This window comes from Lithobates pipiens, unplaced genomic scaffold, assembly GCF_037356315.1.
Source record: "Lithobates pipiens isolate NorthernLeopardFrog02 unplaced genomic scaffold, aLitPip1_a1.2 Scaffold_19, whole genome shotgun sequence".
In the NCBI taxonomy this organism is placed as follows: domain Eukaryota; kingdom Metazoa; phylum Chordata; class Amphibia; order Anura; family Ranidae; genus Lithobates; species Lithobates pipiens.
The window spans coordinates 124,477,500-124,496,321 of record NW_027507764.1 but is presented as its reverse complement, the minus strand read 5'-3'; the positions used below and the strand labels follow the sequence as shown (position 1 = coordinate 124,496,321).

Below are 18,822 nucleotides of genomic sequence, written 5' to 3'. Positions count from 1 at the left end.
TGCAGATCAGACTGGCCATAGTCCAATGTTACATTGGAGAACTTATTATGATGTACAGTAGTAGCACATAAGGCATCTTACCGGCAAATACAAGTAAGATACATCCGATCACGGATAAGTTCTGGAGACAAGTTTCTTACTGCATTCCTCAATGCTCTGCCAGCACAAGCCACACTCTCACCATAGGACTGAAAGTCAAAAAACATATGCAATCATGACAAATGACAGATAAAAAAACATGCTTAAAGTTCACAACAAAATGGAGCTGTGATTAGTATACACATAAAAAACACGACAATCAAGATGTCAGCATTCCTTTTTCTCCCTTCAGCATCTCCCCAGGAAGAAGTGTAAGAGAAACATGCAGAAACTGGTATGTCAGCGACGTCTTATGGAGATACATTCCACTATCAATTTTACAGATTCCTCTAATAAATCACAGAATGTGACAATGTGGAGAGAAAAGGAAGACAAAATGTACAAAAAGCAGGATTACCAACAGATTTTTTTTATTATTATTGTGGCTCATTTCTTTCCCTGTAGACCTAATTTGCATAGGCATTTATACTTGTAATATGTGAATGGGATGTGTCTGTAGCTGGAGCTGCTAGGTGCTGTAAGCAGGCAGCCCATTCATGACTATGGAGATGCAGCAGCTCCATTTACAAAGCTTCTCCTCCTAATTTGACAGTCGTAAGGGCCCAGGTCAGCAGCCCCGAACACAGGGGCATTTGGGGCTGCTCACACACATGGCTGTCAAATTTAGCTGAGCAACTGCGTTCACTCAGCCGATTGCATCCCCATAGGCATGAATGGGCTGTCACTGTGCAGCACCTGGCAGCTTCAGCCACTTAAATTGTTTGTTATCCCAGCATGTTACTTGTAAGAAAAAGTATACTGTTCTCTTTTCATTGCTTCCTTTTTGTGAAATATCCAATTATCCTGCCAGCCACCTTGCTTTCTGATTTCATGCTGACCACACCAGGCATAGAAGCACATTCATCAAAGCTTTATCAGCTTTCTGGATGTGCTGGGAGCACATCCTGCCTGTCCTCCAATGGTCAGACTTGTTGTTGTGATGTGTCCCCCCCCCCCCACACATCCTAAACTGGAAAGATTAGTGTACTACCGTCTCTCTGCCTTCTGCTGACAAGCCCTCCTCCCATCTCCACCTCACTTAATTTCCTAATGTATAATTTATTTATATATATATATATATATATATATATATATATATATATATATATACACACACACATACACACACACACACATTTTTTGAACTGAATGGATTGTTTTACGGTTAGGGTTCACATATACTTTACTTTAAAGGCATGTTCCATTCACAGACTACGGGTGTAAGCGCCCCTGTGAAAGAGTCCTTAAAGCGGAGGTCCACCCTAAAGTGGACCTTCCGCTCATTGGAATCCTCCCCCCCTCCGGCGCCACAATTGGCACCTTTCAGGGGGGAGGGGGGTGCAGGTACCTGTACAGTACAGGTATCTGCACCCACTTCCGTGATAGCTCTCTGCGGAAAGGGGCATAGATTCACGCCCCTTTCCGAAAGTCCCCCGCTGCCTGCTGGGAAACACACAGATCCCAGAGGCAGCGGGTCCATCCTTATTGCGCAGCGCGACTCGCGCATGCGCAGTAGGGAACCGGGAAATGAAGCCGAAAGGCTCCACTTCCTGATTCCCATACCCAAGATGGCGGCGGCACCACCCGAGAGACGATCGAGAGATCGGCTTCGGGTGCCGACATCGCGGGCGCGCTGGGCGGGTAAGTGTCCTTATTTTAAAAGTCAGCAGCTGCAGTATTTGTAGCTGCTGGCTTTTAAAAAAAAAAAAAAACGGCGGAACTCCCGGCGGACTCCCGCTTTAAAAGTAACTAGGTATATCATATGTAAAAAAGAGCTAGCGAATGCTCTTGTTTTGTGCTCTGGATGAACTTTATAAATCAGGGCTTGACAAATTTGCTTGGAATCTAGGAGCCAGCTAAAAAAGTTAGGAGCCAGGTCGGTAACGGCAATCCAGACCTGTCCCTGGCCTGACATGGAGACGAGTGAGGGGAGGATAGCGCGGCCCCCCCACCTGTCTCCATGTCATTGCCCATAGCTCTTAGAGGGACATTTTTTATTTTTATTTTTTTTTTTTCAAATGACAATTTTTTTATTTTTATTTTTTTTTTTTATTGCATTTTAGTGTAAATTTGAGATCTGAGGTCTCTCTGACCCCAGATCTCATATATTTAAGAGGACCTGTCCTGTTTTTTTCAATTACAAGGGATTTTTACATTCCTTGTAATAGGAATAAAAGTGACAATTTTTTTTTTTTAAAAGCACCGTGAAAAAATAAAAAGTTAAAATAAGAAAAAAAAAAAACGTTTTAAATGCGCCCTGTCCTGCCAAGCTTGCGTGCAGAAGCGAACGTAACCCAAAACGTGCAACCTGTAGAATTTTTTAAACGTCGCCTATGGAGATTTTAAAGGCTAAAAGTTTGTCGCCATTCCATGAGCGGACGCAATTTTGAAGCGTGACATGTTGGGTATCAATTTATTCGGTGTAACATTATTTTTCACAATATAAAAAAATTGGGCCAACTTTACTGTTATATTTAATTAAAAAAAAATAAGACTTTTTCCCCGAAAATGCGCTTGTAAGTCCGCTGCACAAATACGGTGTGACAGACAGTATTGCAACGACCACCATTTTATTCTCTAGGTTGTTAGAACTCCTAAACACACACACACACATATATATATATATATATATATATACATACACACACACACACACACACATTTTTTTTTTTTTTTAATTCTAAGTAAAGGTGAGATGGGTGGGCAGTGAAAGCTTCATTAGCATCGCTGGCTGTCATACCAACAGCCACCACTAGATGGCGCCAGATTACAGAACTAAACATAGGACCACAGAAGGCCTCAAAGCCGCGGCCTCAATTACCGGCCGGCGGCGGCGCGGCCCGACACGATCACGCCGGGGGGGGTGGAAGGAGACAGGATACCCCCGCTGTGCTGCCCCAGGCGCCAGATCACAAATTCTAGTCGCCAATGCGATCTGGCGCCTGGGGTTTGTCGAGCCCTGTTATAAATATTAAAAGTAATTAGGCTCCAACAGATTCGAAATACACTCTTATGTAGATACGAAAGAGAGGAACTCTCTGTAGTTTGCATTAATGAGATCACAAAGGTAGTTTAGTGTACCAACACAAACACATACAGTTAGTTAGACCTCCCATCCAACTGGGGTGTAAACAGTTCAATGTTAGCAAAGTTGACAGAAAAGGGAATGGACCCTACAACAGAAGCAATAATCGGTACGGTATGTGCATTCTGACTTCAACTAAGAGATCCAGCTGGTGTAGGTTGTATTGCTAGCCTTCACCCAAATTTTGCCTTTTCTATAATATCTAAAATTAGCATGTGCTATTCATGTATGTATTTTACCCAGAGCTCTCTTCTATACCTTCAGGCATAGACAAAACTTCCTAAAAGCCAGCTCCAAAAATGTATGAGCCAGTAACAGTGTAGCTTTAATATGATGTTTGCAGTTTACACCACACGCAGTGACAATAAGTTCAGTTCTCATCCCTACTAGGGATGGGCGAACGGTTCGGTCCGAGCATAAGTTCGGGCCGAACTTTGGTTGTTTGGGTGTTCTGCAGAACACCGAACAATATACGATGTTCCAGGCAAATTCTAAAGCTGTCGGAACACCGTTAAAGTCTATGGGACATTAACATGAAAAATCAAAAGTGCTCATTTTAAAGGCTTATATGCAAGTTATTGTCATAAAAGTGTTTGGGGACCCGGGTTCTGCCCCAGGAGACATGTATCAATGCAAAAAAAAAGTTTTAAAACCAGCCGATTTTTTTTTCGGGAGCAGTGATTTTAATAATGCTTAAAGTGAAACAATAAAAGTGAAATATTCATTTAAATTTTGTACCTGGGGGGTGTCTATAGCATGCCTGTAAAGTGGCGCATTTTTCCCATGTTTAGAACAGTCCCCGCACAAAATGACATTTCTAATCGAAAAAAAGTAATTTAAAAGTACTCACGGCTATAATGAATTGTCGGTCCTGGCAATACAGATAAAAGTCATTGAAAAAAACGGCATGGGATTCCCCCAGTCCATTACCAGACCCTTTGGGTCTGGTATGAATATTAAGGGGAACCCCGAACCAAAATGTAAAAAATGGGGGTCCCTCCAAATTCCATACCAGGTCCTTCAGGTCTGGTATGGATATTAATGGGAACCCCCTACCAATTTTTTTTTTAAATGCCGTGGGGGTCCCCCCAAAAATCCATACCAGACCCTTATCCGAGCATGCAACCTGGCAGGCCACAGGAAAAAAAGGGGGGGGGATGAGAGAGCGCCCCCCCTCCTGAACCATACCAGGTCACATGCCCTCAACATGGGGAGGATGGCTTTGGGTTAGCCCCCCAAAGCACCTTGTTCCCAAGGATGGGCCTCATCCCCACAACCCTTGCCTGGTGATTGTGGGGTCCTGCGGGCAGGGGGCTTATCGGAATCTGGAAGCCCCTTTTAACAAGGCAACCCCCAGATAACGCCCCCCCCCCCCCGTGTGAAATGGTAACGGGTTACAGATGTATTCCTACAACTTCACAAAAAAAGTGTCAAAATGGTACAAAAGACAAAACACAACTTGGGACAAGTCTTTCATTAAAAATAAATAAATAAATAAATAAAAAAGTTCCACGAAGTCCATTAATCTTCTTCTCTCACTCCGCCAATGGACCAAAAAAAAAGCCGCAGCCGATCCACATCCATAGGAGGCACCCACCATATAACGTGTCCTTGCAGGTGACAGTTCTTTTATAACTGAGAGCGGGGCCACGCGGTGACGATCCCATGTGAACCCATCCCCGTTTGATGCAAGGGGACTTCCTCATGGCATCAGAGGGGGGCTGGGCCACCCATTTTACGGAAAGCCATGGGGAAGTCCCCGTGCGTAAGGACCCCCTGAAGGGTCTGGTATGGATTTTGAGAGGGACCCCCGTGACATTTTTTTTTTATTATTTTGGCGCCGTATTCCCATTAATATCCATACCATACCTGAAGGGCCTGTATGGAGTTTGGGGGGGACCCCCACGCAATATTTTTTTAAATTTTGCTTCGGGGTTCCTCTTAATATTCATAGCAGACCCAAAGAGCCTGGTAATGGACTGGGGGAATCCCATGCCATTTTTTTCAATGACTTATCTGTATTGCCGGGACCAACCGCGAGTACTTTTAAATTTATTTTTTTCCTTTAGAAATTTAATTTTGTGCAGGGACTGTTCTAAACACAGGAAAAATGCTCCACTTTACAGGCATACTATAGACACCCCCCGTACGTAATTTAAAGGAATATTTAACTTTTATGGTTTCACTTTAAGCATGATTACATGATTAACTGCAGTTTTTAAAACTTTTTTTTGCATTGATACATGTCCCCTCGGGCAGGACTCAGGACTCCAAACACTTTTTATGACATTAACTTGCATATACCGTATATACTCGAGTATAAGCCGAGATTTTCAGCCTCTTTTTTGAGGCTGAAAGTGCCCCCCTCGGCTTATACTCGAGTCATCGCTGTCTGCCTGCTCGATCAGCGTGTCGAGCAGACAGACAGCGGCCATTCTATTCTAATTCAAAAGCCGCGCCTCCGGCTCCGCCTTCGCCTGTGATAGGCGGAACACTGAATTTCCCAGCAGCCTGTGTTCCGCCTATCACGGACATCCGCTCATCCTCGTACTACGGACGAGGATGAAAGGATGGCCGTGATAGGCGGAACACAGACTGCTGGGAAATTGTGTTCCGCCTATCACAGACAGGGAGGCGCGGCATTTGAACAGGAAAATGGGCGCCGACGAAGAGCGGTGATCCTGGGACGGGACCGGACGGAGGCTCGGCTCGGCTCGGGACGGGACGGGACCGGACGGAGTCTCGGGACGGGACGGGACCGGACCGGACGGAGGCTCGGCTCGGGACGGGACGGGACCGGACGGAGGCTCGGGACCGGACGGAGGCTGGGGACACAGGTAGGCTGGACACACAAGGCCACACACACACACACACACACACACACACACACACACACACACACACACACACACACACACACACACATGGATGGACACACACACAGGGATGGATGGATGGATGAATGGACGGACACACACACAGGGATGGATGGATGGATGGACACACACACACACACAGGGATGGATGGATGGATGGACACACACACACACAGGGATGGATGGATGGATGGACACACACACAGGGATGGATGGATGGATGGACACACACACAGGGATGGACAGGCATATCTCACCCTCGGCTTATACACGAGTCAATAGGTTTCCCAGTTTTTTGGGGGTAAATTGGGGGCCTCGGCTTATACTCGGGTCGGCCTATACTCGAGTATATACGGTAAGCCTTTAAAATTAGCACTTTTGATTATTCATGTTCATGTCCCATAGACTTTAACAGTGTTAGTGTGTTCTGCCAAATTTGTTGGCTGTTCGGTATGTTCTGGTGCAAACCGAATCGGGGGGTGTTCGGCCCATCCCTACAACGTCCCTATATACAGTTCTTTTTTCCACAGAGCAGTTATGTACACAGTTATCTCTCATTCCACTACAGCAGCCATTTATACAGCTCAGAGCTCACCTCACACAGCAGTCATATATATATATGTAGTTCTTAACTTTCTACTACAGCTGTTATTCATACATACTGTGTGCGTATATATATATATATATATATATATATATATATATATATATACACACACACATTATATATATATATATATATATATATACACACACATACATATATACATATATATATATATATATACATACATATATATATATATATATATACATACACACACACACACATACATCTACACACAGTATCTCACAAAAGTGAGTACAGTCCTCACATTTTTTAAATATTTTATTATATCCTTTCATGTGACAACACTGAAGAAATGACACTTTGCTACAATGTAAATTAGTGAGTGTACAGCTTGTATAACAGTGTAAATTTGCTGTCCCCTCAAAATAACTCAACACACAGCCATTAATGTATAAACCACTGGCAACAAAAGTGAGTACTATTTTGTGTGGCCACCATTATTTTTCAGCACTGCCTTAACCCTCTTGGGCATGGAGTTCACCAGAGCTTCACAGGTTGCCACTCGAGTCCTCTTCCACCCCTCCATGACGACATCACAGAGCTGGTGGATGTTAGAGACTTTGCGCTCCACTACCTTTTGTTTGAACGTGCCCCACGGATGCTCAATAGTGTTTAGATATGGAGACATGCTTGGCCAGCCCATCACCTTTATCCTCAGCTTCTTTAGCAGGCAGTGGTCATCTTGGAGGTGTGTTTGGGGTCCTTATGTTGGAATACTGTCCTGCGGCCCAGTTTCCGAAGGAATGGGATCATGCTCTGTTTCAGTATGTCACAGTACATGTTGGCATTCATGGTTCTCACAATGAACTGTAGCTCCTCAGTGACGGCAGCACTCATGCAATCCCCAGACCATGACACTCCCACCACCATGCTTGACTGTAGGCAAGACACGCTTGACACCATCTGAACCAAATATGTTTATCTCATCAGACCACAGGACATGGTTCTAGTAATCCATGTCCTTAGTGTGCTTGTTTACAGAAAACTGTTTGCGGGCTTTCTTGTGCATCATCTTTAGAAGAGGCTTCCTTCTGGGATGACAGCCATGCAGACCAATTTGATGCAGTGTGAGGCGTATGGTCTGAGCCCTGACAGGCTGACCCCCACCCCTCCAACCTCTGCAGTAATTCTGGTAACACTCATATGTCTATGTCCCAAAGACAACCTTTGGATATGACGCTGAGCATGTGCACTCAACTTCTTTGGTCACTCATGGAAAGGCCTATTTTGAGTGGAACTTGTCCTGTTATACAGCTATATGGTCTTGGCCACCACGCTGCAGCTCAGTTTCAGGGTCTTGGCAATCTTCTTATAGTCTAGGCCAGTGGTCATCAACCCTGTCCTCAGGGCCCACTAACAGGCCAGGTTTTATGTATTACCTTGGGGAGATGCAGACTAGAATACTGCAATCACTGAGCAGCAAATGATATCACCTGTAGTGGGCCCTGAGGACAGGGTTGATGACCACTGGTCTAGGCCATCTTTATGTAGAGCAACAATTCTTTTTTTTGATCCTCAGAGTTCTTTGCCATGAGGTGCCATGTTGAACTTCCAGTGACCAGTATGAGAGAGTGAGAGCAATAACAACAAATTTTAACACACCTGCTCCCCATTCACACCTGAGACCTTGTAACACTAATGAATCTCATACTGGTCACTGGAAGTTCAACATGCCACCTCATGGCAAAGAACTCCAATTCTGAGGATCTGAAAAAAAGGAATTGTTGCTCTACATAAAGATGGCCTAGGCTATAAGAAGATTGGCAAGACCCTGAAATTGAGCTGCAGCACGGTGGCCAAGAGCATACAGTGGTTTAATAGGACAGGTTCCACTCAGAACAGGTCTCACCATGGTAGACCAAAAAAGCTGAGTGCACGTGCATCATACCCAGAGATTGTCTTTGGGAGACAGATGTATGAGTGCGGCCAGCATTGCTGCAGAGGTTGAATTGATGGGTGGTCAGCCTGTCAGTGCTCAGACCATACGTCGCACACTGCACATCAAATTAGTCTGCATGGCTGTCGTCCCAGAAGGAAGCCTCTTCTAAAGATGATGCACAAGAAAGCCCGCAAACAGTTTACTGAAGACAAGCAGACTAAGGAGATGGATTACTGGAACCATGTCCTGTGGTCTGATGAGACCAAGATAAACTTATTTGGTTCAGATGATGTCAAGCGTGTGTGGCGGCAACCATGTGAGGAGTACAAAGACAAGTGTGTCTTGCCTACAGTCAAGCATAGTGGTGGGAGTGTCATGGTCTGGGGCTGCAAGAGTGCTGCTGACAATGGGGAGCCACAGTTCATTGAAGGAACCATGAATGCCAACATGTGCTGTGACATACTGAAGCAGAGCATGATCCCCTCCCTTCAGAGACTGGGCCGCAGGGCACTATTCCAACATGATAACGACCCAAACACACCGCCAAGACGACCACTGCCTTGCTAAATAAGCTGAGGGTAAAGGTGATGGACTGGCCAAGCATGTCTCCAGACCTAAACCCTATTGAGCATCTGTGGGCATCCTCAAACGGAAAATGGTAGAAGCACAAGGTCTCTAACATACACCAGCTCCATGATGTTGTCATGGAGGAGTGGAAGAGGACTCCAGTGGCAACTTGTGCAGCTATGGTGAACTCCATGTACAAGAGGGTTAAGGCAGTGCTTACAAATAATGGTGGCCACACAAAATATCACACTTTAGGCCCAATTTGGACATTTTCACTTAGGGGTGTACTCACTCTTGTTGCCGGCGGTTTAGACATTAATGGCTGTGTGTTGAGTTATTTTGAGGGGGTAGCAAATGTACACTGTTGTACAAGCTCTACGCTCACTACTTTAAATTGTAGGAAAGTAGAATTTCTTCAGTATTGTCACATGAAAAGATCTAATAAAATATTTACAAAAATGTGAGGGTGTACTCACTTTTGTGAGAATATATATATATATATATATATATATATATATATATATATATATATATATATATATATATATATATATATATATATATAGCTGTATATGTGGTTGTTGTGGTGAGGGGGCAATGAATAAATATACGGTTGCTGTGGTGTATACATGTGTGAATTCTTTAGTAGGAGAAGAAAAGTGTGAAAAGAATTCACACAAATGTACACCACAGCAGCTGTATATTTATTCATTCCCCACTCACCACAACAACCACATATTCAGCCCTACCATACAAACCACATCTTCAGTCAATCCCTCATCCCTCTACCCAGCACTGGGTTTAGTAAGAATATTTATAATTACCGCTATGCCTAGCAGTGGTCAGGTGTAGCGGCAATAACAGTGAAAAAAGCTTCCACCCTGAGATCTAACAGTCTGACAGGCAACCACTGCACGGTTGGGAAGCAAGCCCTGGCTGCCCCTGTTCTCTGGCTCATGTGAGGAGAAGATGACTATAAAAAGTACAGTGAAAGCAAGGTCCTGAACATCAGCATTTGCACAGTGGCTACCTGTCTGACAATTAGCTCTGAGTGGGGAATCTTATGGGCAAGACTGTCCGTTTCATGGTGACAGTTTCAAGTCACCATGGTAAACTGGCGATCATATTTTTCCAGTTCTACCTTCAAAGCATAATGTAGAGAAAAGGAAGACATCTATACTGTCAATAGGGCCAATTAAGTACACTGTAAACTTTCTCTTTTCTATATTGTGCACTGTATATAAGAAAGCAAGTATGACTAAGAAGGAAAATAAGGGGATAACATACCTTGTTGGCTGAATTATCCACACAAATGTTTGAAATTCTTTCCGACAGAACCTGAAAATGCAAAAAAACTATTATTCAACAGAATTTAAATATATTTTATTAAATAATTAAGGACAGTTAGGGCTCATGTCAATGGGTGTTGTTTCCCTATGGTTTATGTGCATTTGGAGCACACCTCAAACACAAGTCATCAAAACCCCATTGACTTTAAATGAACAGTGCACCTCGCAGTTCAAAAGCTGCATTTAACCTGCTTTGCACTGTGTTGCGCTGCGTTTCTTTGGACACAACATGTCTTATTGAGGTGTTTCTGAACTGCAGACAAAGCAGGTCAAAAACAGCATTTTCTTGTCAAACATTGATATTCATTTATTTGTGTCTAAACAGAAAATGCAGCATTTCATATGAGCAGTTTCAATAACCTCTTCCATGTAAACTACCACTGATTAAATAAATTAATGAATACAACTAATTAGCAAAATCATCACAGAACTATCTTGTTAATGCATGTTATTAACATAAATAATTTATTGTGATTTTGGAGTAATTAAGCTCAGTGGTAGATGCGTTTGTAATAAGTCCATGCCAGTCGGGAACTGTTGTTAAAGGCTTTCTGGCCAACTTTTATTGAAAACAAGAAGAAAAGTTCAATATCTCAGTTGCTCACAAAGGGGATTTCAGTTTCATACAGAAAAAAAGTAAATGAAAATGACAAGCCAACTGGCTCTCTTTCTAGCAGAACCACTGCGCTTGTCTCTGGTCTCTCAAATCTCTTTGGGTTTTCCTGGCTCACTCAGCCTTTATTTACAGCCCCCATCTATACAGGCCCACGCCTGGCCTCTAATTAGGGTTTCTCCCGATACCCCGAGCTCTCTCACTGTCCTGAGACTTACAGATGCCCTCCTGTTTCCTGGACTCGCTAGATGCCATAGCTTTCTCAGCCTCCAGAGACTTGCCCAGCTGTCCTGACACTCTCCCAGTCCTGTGGGCAAGGAATCCCCTCAACATGGACGGCACTCTCTTGGCAGTAACACACATCGCCACTGGCTAGAGCACACATCTCTCTCTGGACAAGGTTTTGCCTCCAAATGGGAGCCTTGGGCTATGGTCAGTCTTTGCTTATAAAGAGCATGTATACTTCCATACTCACACATCCCCTAGGGCTCCACTAAGACCTGGTCACAGGATAGGAGACTTCTTCCCACAGAAATCTCTTCAAAATCTCCAAGCCCAGACCCCAATCTGGGATTACAAAACCCAAAGAAAAGCTGAAAACAAGTTTTCTCCGCTGGAAATAAATATGCCCGAGCCATAGCACTGTCACAATATTTAAACAAATCCATATACTGTATACGCTGGCAGAATTTATGATTTCTTGGTAATTTTTCAAAGAATACGAATGATAACACAAAAACTTTTCTTTCACTCATGGTTAGTGTTTGCCTGAAGCCATTTATTATCAATTAACTGTGTTTACTCTTTTTAACCGCTTCGCGCCTGCCCTATAGCCGAAAGACAGCTACAGAGCGGACGCTATCTGCCGGGAGGCCGTCCCTGGACGTCCTCCTGTTTACTTCCGCAATGTGCGCTCCCGGGAGCGCGCATCAGGGAAGTTCTGTGCTGGCCGTGTCCCTTGGACACGGCCAGTCACAGATCACTGTAAACGGCCAATCACAGCAGCCGTTTACAGCGAGATTGGCCTATCCAATGAGAGATGATCTCATATGTAAACATATGAGATCATCTCTCAGCGCCGCTCTCTCTCCTCACACAGACAGCATGTGAGAAGGGAGAGATGAACGGCTGCAGCGGCCGTAAGTGAAAAAAATAAAAAAGTAAAAAAAGTGCCATCCGCCCCAGTGCCATCCTCGCCCAGTGCCATCCTCGCCCAGTGCCATCCTCGCCCAGTGCCATCTGCCCCCAGTGCCACCTGTTAGTGCTATCTGTCCCCAGTGCCACCTGTTAGTGCTATCTGTCCCCAGTGCCACCTGTTGTCAGTGCCATTTGTCCCCAGTGCCACCTGTTGTCAGTGCCACGTATAAGTGCCACATAGTGCCATCTGTCATCAGTGCCACATATTAGTGCCATCTGTCATCAGTGCCACCTGTCAATGCCACGTGCCATCTGTTGTCAGTGTCACGTGTCATCGCCACTTATCAGTGCCATCTGTCATCAGTGTCACGCGTCTTCGGTGCCACATATTAGTGCCATCTGTCATCGGTGCCACGTATTAGTACCATCTGTCATCGGTGCCACATATTAGGGCCATCTGTCATCAGTGCCACGTATAAGTGCCATCTGTCATCAGTGCCACGTGACATCAGTGCCACGTATAAGTATCATCATTGCCACGTATCAGTGCCATCTGTCATCAGTGTCACGTGTCATTGTCCTGGTGCTCCAGGGCCTTCAAAAGTGTAATAGGTAGTCAACAAGTTAGATGTGTAATTTATGCTCCTAGAACACATGATGGTGCTCCCTGCATGTTGGGCCTCTCTATGTGGCCAGGTTGTGAAAAAGTCCCACACATGTGGTATTGTAATACTCAGGAGGAGTAGCAGAATTTTTTTGGGGGTGTCATTTGTGGTATACACATGCCACGTGAGAGAAATTACCTATTACAATGACAATTTTGTGGAAAAAAATAAAAAAAATAAAAAAATCTTAATTTTGCAAAGAATTGTGGGAAAAAAATGACAACATCAAAAAGCTCACCATGCATCTTACTAAATACCTTGGAAAAAAGGGGTCATTTGGGGGGTATTTGTACTTTCCTGACTTATTCGGGTCGCAAGAAATGAGATAGGCTACCAGTACATCAGATGTGATCAATTTTGTATGATTCGCTTGTAGACTCTCTAACTTTCACAAAGACCAAATAATATCCACTAATTTGGGTTATTTTTACCAAAGACATGTAGCAGTATAAATTGTGGCCAAAATTAATGAAGAAAAATTAATAATTTGCATAATTTTGTCACAGAAACAAAGAAATATACGGTTTTTTTCAAAATTTTCGGACTTTTTTCATCTATAGCGCAAAAAATAAAAACCCCAGAGGTGATCAAATACCACCAAAAGAAAGCTCTATTTGTGGGGAAAAAAAAGGACAAAAATTCATTTGGGTACAGTGTTGCATGACTGAGTAATTGTCATTCAAAGTGTCAGAGCACCGAAAGCTGAAAATTGGTCTGGGCAGGAAGGGTGTTTACGTGCCCAGTAAGCAAGTGGTTAAATCATAATGGCAACACAAACTACCCAAATGACCCTGATCAAAGGTTTACATACCCTGGTGATTTTGGCCTGATAACATGCACACAAGTTGACACAAAGGGGTTTGAATGGCTATTAAAGGCAACCATCCTCACATTTGATCTGTTTGCTTATAATTAGTGAGTGTATATAAAAGGTCAATGAGTTTCTGGAGTCCTGACAGACCCTTGCATCTTTCATCCAGTGCTGCACTGACGTTTCTGGATTCTGAGTCATGGGGAAAGTAAAAGAATTGTCAAAAGGATTTGCGGGAAAAGGTAGCTGAACGGTATAAAACAGGAATGGGATATAAAAAGATATCCAAGGAATTGAGAATGACAATCAGCAGTGTTCAAACTAATTAAGAAGTGGAAATTGAGGGGTTCTGCTGAAAACAAACCACGGTCAGGTAGACCAACTAAAATTTCAGCCACAACAGCCACGAAAATTGTTCAGGAAGCAAAGAAAAACCCACAAAACACTTCAGGTGAAATACAGGACTTTCTGAAAACACGTGGTGTGGCTGTTTCAGGATGCACAATAAGGAGGCACTTCAAGAAAGATGGGCTACATGGTCGAGTCGCCAGAGGAAAGCCATTACTACGCAAATGCCACAAAGTATCCCACTTATAAGACACCAAACAGCACAGAGACAAGCCTCAAACCTTCTGGCACAAAGTCATTTGGAGTGATGAGACAAAAATTTAGCTTTTTGGCCACAACCTTAAACTCTACATTTGGAGAGGAGTCAACAAGGTCTATAATGAAAGAGGTAGATCGCTGATGTTTTGGGGGATGTGTGAGCTACAAAGGCACAGGAAATTTGGCCACAATTTGGCCACAATTGATGGCAAGATAAATGCAATAGGTTATCAAAAAATACTTGAGGAACATTTGCATTCGTCAGCCAGGAAGCTGTGCATGGGACATTCCAACATGACAATGATCCAAAATACAAGGCCAAGTCGACATGTCATTGGCTACAGCAGAATAAAGTGAAGGTTCTGGAGTAGCTATCTCAGTGTCCTGACCTCAATATCATTGAGCCACTCTGGGGAGATCTCAAACGTACAGTTCATGCAAGACAGCCCAATAATTTACAGGAACTGGAGGCTTTTTGACAAGAGGAATAACCATCTGAGAAGATAAAGAGCCTCATCCACAAATACCACAAAAGACTTCAAGCTGTCATTGATGTCAAAGGGTGCAATACGCGGTATTAAGAACTGGGGTATGTACACTTTTGATCTTTGGGTAGTTTCTGTTGCCATTATGATTTAAAAAGAGTAAACACAGTTTGATAATAAATGGCTTCAGCCAAACACTAACCATGAGTGAAAGAAAAGTTTTTGTGTTATCATTCATATTCTCTGAAAAATGGAAAATAAATCATAAATCCTGTAAGGGTATGTAAACTTATGAGCACAACTAAATATGTATATATACATTTGTTATATTGTGGTGCTCACTCTAATCAATGATAAAACAAAAAAAGGACAGGAACAAGCTTATCAAAAACCTTAATTATGGTGAAACCATCTTTCTGGTACACTACAATGCATTGCTCAATAAATTCAACCGCTGTCTAACTCCAAATTACCTATTCAAGGGTACACGGTACCCCCAAATTAAACCTGGGAAGCTTCTCCTAACTGCTTCTGCTTGTTCAGCTTGTGGGTTCTTTCAGGCCGCGTACACACGGGCGGACTGTTCGCCCAACTTTGTCCGCTGAACAGTGTTTGGGCGGACAGTCCGCTCGTGTGTGGGCTTTCAGCGGACAGTTTCAGCGGACAGTTTGACGGACAAGGTTTTTCGGAATTTCCGAAAAACTGTCCGCTGAAACCTTGTTTCAGCGAACAGTCCGCTCGTGTGTAGGCTTGTTCGTCAAACAAAGTTGCGCGCATGCTCAGAAAGGATTTTCACGCCGAAAGCTATAATGCAGTGTATAGGACGTCGTATTTTTCGTCCCGTCGCACGTCATCGCGCACGGTTTCAGCAAACTGTTCGTCCGTCGTGTGTGGCCATGTCCGTCCATGCTAAGTTTGAGCGGACTGTTTGCCGAAACTGTTTGACGGACAAAGTTGGGCGAACAGTCCGCGCGTGTGTACGCGGCCTAAGGCTTATTCAGTAGAAGTTCCCAAAGATCAAGATACATTGGATCAGTGTCTGTCAACTTATTTTTTTTTTGCCTTGGGCAAGCATTATCTATAAGAACCTATATAGGCTACTAAATTTAGGACCTGAAGATAGTACCAACAATTTTGCTGTAGTACATCAGCTACAACTTCACCTGGATACTCACAAACTCCTGGACCCGCTGCAATCAGGCTTCCGCCCGGGTCATGGAACAGAAACGGCTCTCCTCAAGATTTGGGATGACGCCCTCGAAGCAGCAGATGACGGAGAGCCGTGTCTCCTCGTACTGCTAGACCTAAGTGCAGCGTTTGATACAGTAGATCACAATACTCTACTCGTCCGCCTCACAGAAGTAGCCGGAGTCCAAGACATAGATCTCCAATGGTTCGCGTCCTTCCTAGGAAATCGGTCACAGACAGTGAAACTAGGAAAATTCCTCTCCAAAACTCGGGCAGTCACCTGCGGAGTCCCTCAAGGCTCTCCGTTGTCACCCGTTCTCTTCAACATTTACATTCGCCCACTCCTTCAAATCATCAGATGCTCAGATCTCTGCTTCCACTCTTACGCTGACGACACGCAACTTTATTTCCGGATCAATGGAAAAAAAGATCACCAACAACAACTTGAAAACTGCCTCAAATCAATAGAGGACTGGATGACCACCAACTCCCTCCAGCTGAACCAATCAAAGACAGAGCTTCTTATCTTACACCCAAATCATAAGCCCGCAACCAAAACCTCCTGGTCTCCACCAACCGTCTTTGGGCAGACTATCTCCCCAAAGACCAAAGCGAAGAGTCTCGGGGTTATATTAGACGCACAAATGTCAATGGATGCGCAAATAGGATCTGTAGTCAGTCGATCTCACCATCTGCTGCGAATGCTTCGCAGACTCATCCCTTTTATCCCAAAGAATGACAAAGCAGTGGTAGTTGGAACAATCATTAATTCACGACTGGACTACGCAAACTCGCTTTACATAGGATTACCACAATATCAACTTGCGCGATTACAACTGATCCAAAACACGGCGGCAAGGCTGATAACAGGAAAAAAACCCTGGGAATCCATTTCTCCTTCACTGAGGAGCTTACATTGGCTAACCGTAAAAAATCGGATCACGTTCAAGACCCTTTGCCTCACCCACAAATGCGTGCATAGAGAAGCTCCGCAATACCTAATGGAGAAAATAAATCATTACACACCAAACCGCAGTCTTCGATCAGCCAACAAAAACCTCCTCCTCGTGCCCAAAGCCCGGTATAAATCCAAGGGTGATCGGAGATTCGCTGTCCAAGGGCCTCGGCTATGGAATGCTCTACCAATCAACATCCGCCTGGAAGAAAATCACCTGGCTTTTAGGAAAAAACTCAAGACCTTCCTCTTTTAGCAGATGATCAAAGCTCGCCACAGCGCCTAGAGGCGATTCAGTTCGCATTGTGCGCTATATAAGTATTTCATTCATTCATTCATTCAACAATTACCTTGACTCATCACTTATTTAGCTGCACCACTGCAAAAATCTGGAGGTTTTCCATCTCTACTAAAGCTCCACCCCTATTTTTCACTTTCTCTCTTGTTTCATTCCCTTTGTTCTTTGCTCTGTCTTCTTGTTCTCTTGCGAACACAATTTATTTGTGATTTTCACCTTAGTAGGCAAAAAAATTATGTTACACTACATGTATGACTGTGGTAATAGCGAGTGATAATCAGGGACTCAAGCCAATAATTATCATTTGTCACTCTTATAAGAGAGGTTTTGATACAGTTTTCCCTCTCTGCGTGTAAACATTTGGGCAAAGAATTATATAAAGCTGTTTTTCATTCATACTCATGTCGCAGTTAGTAAAATGTTACATATTCTCTTGTTGAGAGAAATACCTTAAAGCATACGTCAAGGGAAGAAAATATGCTGAACATCTCTAAAATACATACTGTACATTTTTATCCCTTTAAGGTATTTTAAGCACAGAAAAAAATTGGATTTTTGTACTCACTGTAAAATCCTTTTCTCTGAAGTTCAGCTCCTTTAATTTGTGACATTAGGGTTATCACGCCACCTTCAGGAGAGGACTAGGCAGCATATGTAACACATGTAAAAACAGCAAGACTGCGCAGCACCGCCCAGGGGGCCGTCCCTCTGGCTATAGCCCCTCATCCTGCTTTCTGCAGCTCAGTTTGTCGAAAAGATGTACAAACATAAATAGGAGGGGTGGGTGCTGTGTCAGTCAATGATTTTCAGAGAAAGGGATTATACAGTGAGTACAAAAATCACATTTTCTCTTTCGTTCATTGATGGACAAAGCTCCTTTAATTCTTGACATTAGGGACGTCCCCAAACGAGGGGTGGAAACCACAAAACATAACTTCACCCACAACAAAGGGAACACCTCAACAGAGGAGTCCCCATCTTAAACGGCTGCCATCAAAACCAGCGGCCAACTTGTGCATCAAAAGATGTGTTTACAACAAACTAGTAACTTAAAGAAAGTGTAATTGCAACCTTACACAGCCGCCTGCAAAACCTTGCGGCCAAAGCAAGCATCCGAAGATGCGCTTACGTCAACTTTGTAGAATTTAGTGAAAGTGTGAACAGACAACCAAGTCGCCGTCTTACACACCTGGGAGACAGACGTTTGATGTCAGAAAGCCCAGGAAGTCTCAATTGCGCTGGTGGAATGAGCCGTGACAGGAAAAGGGGGCACCTGCCCCTTTAAGGCATAGGCCTGAACCACGATCTGTCTGATCCACCAAGAAATGGTGAACGACGAGACCACCAGACCTTTTTTTGGACCAGCCACCGAGACAGAGTCTGACTTCCGGAAGCGAGCTGTAGCAGACAGATACACCTGTAAAGACTGAACCACGTCCAGAGAATGTAGGGCAACTTCTTTTGGGTGTGTCAGCTTAGGAAGGTAACACAATGTCCTCATGCAGTTTTAGTGCTTTTTTCATTTTGCAGATTTGCACT

General features: G+C 43.8%; 1 protein-coding gene across 1 annotated transcript in view; it reads right to left on the bottom strand.

Annotated features, from left to right (window-relative positions):
* Positions 1–18,822, bottom strand: part of RAPGEF5 (Rap guanine nucleotide exchange factor 5) — a 437,226-nt gene that overhangs the window by 300,387 nt on the left and 118,017 nt on the right. Inside the window, exons 2-3 of the mRNA XM_077491236.1 lie at positions 10,464–10,514; positions 82–188 (exon numbers count right to left, since the gene is read on the bottom strand). Coding sequence (XP_077347362.1) covers positions 82–188; positions 10,464–10,514 — 158 coding nt within the window. The remainder of the gene's footprint in view (positions 1–81; positions 189–10,463; positions 10,515–18,822) is intronic.